The 6,000-nt window shown below is 49.2% G+C and overlaps 1 protein-coding gene across 1 annotated transcript in view; it reads right to left on the reverse strand.

Annotated features, from left to right (window-relative positions):
• The window catches only part of RANBP9 (RAN binding protein 9), a 136,258-nt gene extending 131,892 nt beyond the window's left edge, over nt 1–4,366 (reverse strand). The window contains exon 1 of the mRNA XM_082258188.1: nt 4,208–4,366. Within this exon, the coding sequence (XP_082114314.1) occupies nt 4,208–4,355 (148 nt within the window). The 5' untranslated portion in view covers nt 4,356–4,366. The remainder of the gene's footprint in view (nt 1–4,207) is intronic.
• Nucleotides 4,367–6,000: the final 1,634 nt, after the last annotated feature.

Genomic DNA, 6,000 nt, shown 5'->3' on the forward strand with positions numbered 1-6,000 from the left:
TCATAGAACAACCCGAGTACAGATGAATGTATACAGATCACAATTCATGCTAAAAGAAGCAGAATTTATTTACGCAAAATAATTATTTTTTCAAGCTTTCAGAAGGCTGAAGTGAACGCGCTAACCCATGTACTGTGACAAGCACAATAATCAAGGTAATTCTTGCTGCAATTTCGACGCAATGATGGTCACCATCCCCGAATCCAAACATTTTCCTTCCACGGTTACAACTGCAGTAACACACTGCAAGTTCATGTGACAGAAAAATGACGACAGTGAGCAGTTCTTGCTGAAATTTCGGTGCAGGCTCTGGAAAGTTGCAGTACCCCTATGACCGCACAATAACAATTATGTTTTGTGTCATTTGTCTCTATAGAACTGCCAGGATGAATGAGGCCTTCAACGTCCACTAATTTCTATTTATCTACCCAGCCACACAACCCAAAAAACAAATCAGCAGAGGATTTGTCATCCATAAATGACTCTCTCCGTGATGCAATCCTATTGTATGGCTTAATGCTACTGAAATATGACATGGGGGAAAAAAAAAAAAAAAAAAACACGGACTGTGGGATGACGCCTGAAAACAGATGAGCTGATGATCAAAGTAGCTGTTAGGTAGGAATGTAAATATCCACCCCAAGGCCCAGGTCTAGAAATAAGGGCGAGATGATTATTGCAGGAGTTGTGGGCTGTCAGCTCCTTAAAATAGCCCCCCATCCCCCACTGCCATCTGATGAGATCAGGGTGTCCAGAGCCACAAAAAAAAAAAAAAAAAAAATTATACGACATTAAATGACAATGGATGTTCATCGGAAGCATAAAACAGATAAGCTGATTTATTACATTGTTTAAGTAGGAATGTGGCCCTATGGCCTAGAAATGGGGCTGAGCTCAGATCACCTGATGATCACAATGATCAGGTAGCAATGTAATAGTCACCCCCATGGTCCAGGTCTAGAAATGGGGGTGAACTCAGATCACCTGATGATCACAATGATCAGGTAGCAATGTAATAGTCACCCCCATGGTCCAGGTCTAGAAATGGGGGTGAACTCAGATCACCTGATGATCACAATGATCAGGTAGCAATGTAATAGTCACCCCCATGGTCCAGGTCTAGAAATGGGGGTGAACTCAGATCGCCTGATGATCACATTGATCAGGTAGGAATGTAAATATTCACCCCCATGGTCCAGGTCTAGAAATGGGGGTGAACTCAGATCGCCTGATGATCACAATGATCAGATAGGAATGAAAATAGTCACTCCCAAGGTCCAGGTCTAGAAATAGGGGTACAGTCAGATCACCTCATGATCATGACAATCAGGTAGGAATGTAAATAGTCACCCCCAAGGTCCAGGTCTGGTAATGGGGGTACACTCAGATCACCTGATGATCACAATGATCAGGTAGGAATGTAAATATTCACCAAAACCCAGGTCTAGAAATAGGGGTGCACTCAGATCACCTCATGATCATGACAATCGGGTAGGAATATAAATAGTCACCCCAAGGTCCAGGTCTAGTAATTGGGGTGAGCTCAGATCACCCGATGATCGCAATGATCAGGTAGGAATGTAAATAGTCACCCCAAGACCCAGGTCTAGAAATGGTGCTCAGTGCTGCAGGAGTTGGGCTGTTCACTCCTAAAAACAGCCTCACCCCCCAACTGGAATACGATAGGATCAGGATATCCAGGGGCCCAAAAAAAATGTAAAAACTAAAATACTGAACAGTATGGTGAAGCCTACAACAGATCACCTAATGATCACAATGATCGGGAAAGAATGTAAATATTCACCCCAAGACCAAGGTCTAGAAATAGGGGTGTGCTCAGATCACCTCATGATCATGACAATCAGGTAAATAGTCACCCCAGGGTCCAGGTCTAGAAATGGGGGTGAGCTCAGATCAATCGATGATCACAATGATCAGGTAGGAATGTAAATAGTCACCCCAGGGTCCAGGTCAAGAAATAGGGGTGGGCTCTGTGCTGCAGGAGTTGTGGGCTGTCAGATCCTAAAAACTGCCCCATCCCCCACCGCTTTATGATAGGATCAGAATGTCCTGGGGCACAATTAAAAAATAAAATACTGAATTGTATTATGAAGCTGAGGGGTAAATATTGACCCCCAAGGCCCAGGTTTCTAAATGAGACGTGACTCTAGTACTGCAGGAGCTGGGCTGTCCCCTCCTAGAAACACCCCCATCCCCCACTGCTATCAGATGGGATCAGAGTGTCCAGGGCCATAAAAAAATAAAACAATGAACTGTTCAACAACGCCTGAATCATAAACTGATGATCACAGGGATCAGGTAGGAAAGTAAATATTCACCCCATGGCCCAGGTCTAGAAATGGCAGAGCTCAGCACCTCTATCCCTGTTGTCCTCTGAGGGGATCAGGATGTTCTGGGCCACAAAAAAATAAAATAGAAAACTATAAAGAAGCCTGAAATGTATCAGCTGATGATCGCGGTGTTTAGGTAGGAATATAAATATCCATCTCCAAAGCCCCAGAAATGGGGGTGACCTGATAAGTGCAGCTTCCCCATATGAGATTAGGATAATCATAAAATAAAACTGATCATCGGATTATCTGATTCAGGCTTCATTTTACAGTGTGAGATAAACATCCTTCTCCAAGGCCCCAGAAATGGGGGTGAGCTGATCAGTGCAGAAATTAGGTGACAGTTCCTAACCCCCCCCCCCCCCCCCAACCCATCTTCGAATTAGGATAATCATAACAAAAAAAAAAAAAAAGAAAATGAAGCCTGAATCTGATGATCAGTGTGATGTAAATATCATGTTTAAGGCCCTGATCAGTGCTGGAGTTGTCACCTCCTAACCCCCCATCCCCCACTGCTACCTGAGATCAGGATGTCCTGAGCCACAACAAATAATCATATAATAAAACATTGAGCTATAAAATTAATCATGTAATCTGGTGATCAGTGTGATGTAAATACTCCTTAGCAAGGCCCCAGGTCTAGATTGGGGGTGATGTGATCAGTGCAGGAATTGGGTTGTCACCTCCTAAACACATCCCATCCCCCCACTGCTACCTGAGATCAGGATGCCCTGAACAAATAATCGTAAAATAAACATTGAGCTAGAACATGAATCATGTAATCTGGTGATCAGTGTGATGTAAATACTCCTAAGGAAGGCCCCTGGTCTACATTGGGGGGTGATGTGATCAGGGCAGGAGTTGGGTTGTCACCTCCTAAACACAGCCCATCCCCCACTGCTAACTGAGATCAGGATGCCCTGAATAACAAATAATCATAAAATAAACATTGAGCTATAACATGGATCCGGTGATTGGTGCGATGTAAATACGCCCCAGGGGATGTTGTGATCAGGGCAGGAGTTGGGTTGTCACCTCCAAAACACAGCCCCCCCCCCCCCCCCCAATGGTATCTGACTATCTTTAATCAGGGTGCCCTGAACAACAAAATCATAAAACAAACATTGAGCTATAACACAGATCAGGTAATCTGGTGATCAGAGTAATGTAGATATTCCTCTCCAAGGCCCCAGAAATGGGGGTGAGCTGATCAGTGCAGGAGTTGGGCTGTCACCTCCTAACCTCCCATCCCCCACTGCTATCTGAGATCAGGAGGCCCTAAACAACAAATAATCGTGAAATAAACATTGATCTATACGATGGATCAGATATTCTGATGATCAGTGTGCTGTAAATGCTCGTCTCACAAGGCCCCAGGTCTAGAAGTGGGGGTGATGTGATGAGGGCAGCAGTTGTGGGCTGTCATCATCTCCTACAAAAACACCCCCACCCCCCATCGCTATGTGATGAGATCAGGGGGTCTATGACATGAAATGAAAACAATGGTCGTCCTGATGAAGTCAGATGTGATGATGATGAGATTAGGGCCCAGATCTAGGAGTGGGGGTGCAGTGATCAGGGCAGGAGTTGGGCTGTCAGCTCCTGAACAAATCCCCCATCCCCCACCGATGGCCCGAAGACACGATCATGTAACAACACGTCTGCTGTGTGTAGAGAGGAGCCTCGGTCAGCCCATTGTTGTGTACAGCTGACAGGCGATGTGTTTATAAGGAGACGTAATCCTTCTGAACACAAGCCCCCTGTATACCGATCTACACAAAGCAGTACCCCGAGATCCCCACCGATCCCAACGTACCCCCCCCCCCCATCCGGGCTCCCCCGGTGTCGGTGCTGACCTTTGTAGTGGACGCGCAGGTTGCCGTGGGACAGGCCCAGGTAGCTGCACTTGTCTCGGGGACTCCAGGCTCGGGGTGGCGGGTCCCGGGGGAGGAAGTGACCCGGCGATCCCCCATGTTGAGGGGCAAGCAGAGGAGGAGACGACATGAGACACAACAACACAACAAGAAGACACAAGCAGCAGCACACGGGGGCCGAGCTGAGCACACATAACACACAGCACAGGAAGCGGGAGGAGCCACCTCAGCACAGCACTCCACTCTGTGTGACACACACACACTCACACATACACTGCACCCCGGCCCAGCTATGGGACACTCACTGCTCACTTATGGGGGGGATACTGTCACTGACTGCTCAATATCTCATACATACAAAATGTTACCCCTCTTCCCTTTATCCTGACTAGAAATGACTGGCCCTAGCTGGATTAGTAATAAAGGATGACAGAGCTTCCAATTGTGTGCCTAAATCAAAGGTTTCTATGTTTATGTGTCATAAAGTACCCCCAGACCCCCCAACCATCCTTCATTTTAGGGGAAATATCTATCAGACATGTTGAAAAACAAGTTGTCTCCCCCTAAGAAAGGGCCTCATGCATATGGACGCTTAGCACTTCCTGTGTGCTGAGGCATAAAGCCCCCAAGCAAATGCTGCGTGCGGGTAAACCATGATTTCTGCATAGGCTGGTTTACCCACACACATGTGTAGGGGGTTGCCAGTCCTCCATGTTTCTCTTCTAGTTGGGCATCAAGCAAGGATCACATGAGAGGCCTACCCTGCGTGGGTTCATCTGGGCTACGATAGGCACTTTGTACAGGGTCACTTTACACCAGGGGTGCCCTCTGATGTGGCACGCCACTTCCTGCTCTGGGATGGCAGGTTGGCAAGCCAAAATCCCAGGTTCCTGATCCGCCATCCCAGAGCGAAGAATGGAGCCAGCAGTATAGGAAGCATGTGGCTGCAGTAGACAGCAGAGCTGATGCTTCTGGTATAGCGCTGGCTCCTGTCACAGCCAGAATGATACCAAATGCACTCTGCCTCCTGGGACAGCAGCCAACAGCGATACCTGCCCTGGGGGAGAGCCAGTAGAACCTGCCAGCCCTACCCGCCCTGGGGAACAGCCAACAGTACCTGACAACCATACCCACCCTGGGGGACAGCCAGCAGTACCTGCCGCCAGCCATACCCACTGTGGGGGACAGCCTGTAGTACCTGCTGCCAGCCATACCCGCCCTGGGGGACAGCCAGCAGCAGCTGCCAGCCATACTCGCCCTAGGGGAAAGCCAGCAGCAGCTGCCAGCCATACCTACCCTGCGGGACAGCCAGTAGCCGCCAGCCATACCTGCCCTGGCGGACAGCCAGCAGCAGCCACCAGCCATACCTTCCCTGGGGGACAGCAGAAGCAGCCAGCCATACCCTCCCTGGGGGACAGCTAGCAACAGCCACCAGCCATACCCGCCTGGAGGACAGGAGCAGCCAGCCATACCTGCCTGGAGGACAGCAGCAGCCGCCAGCCATAACTGCCTGGAGGACAGCAGTAGCCAGCCCTACCTGCCTGGGGAACAGCTGCAGCTATACCCACCTGGGGGACAGCAGCCAGCCATATCAGTCTGGGGGACAGCAACAGCCACCAGCCATACCCGCCTGCAGGACAGCAGCAGCCGCCAGCCATACCCGCCCTGGGGGACAGCAGCAGCCACCAGTCATACCCGCTTGAGGGACAGCAGCAGCCAGCCTACCCACCTGGGGGACAGCAGCAGCCACCAGCATACCCGCCTGGTGGACAGCA

The sequence above is a fragment of the Pelophylax lessonae genome (assembly GCF_965119305.1).
Source record: "Pelophylax lessonae genome assembly, chromosome: 5".
Classification (NCBI taxonomy): domain Eukaryota; kingdom Metazoa; phylum Chordata; class Amphibia; order Anura; family Ranidae; genus Pelophylax; species Pelophylax lessonae.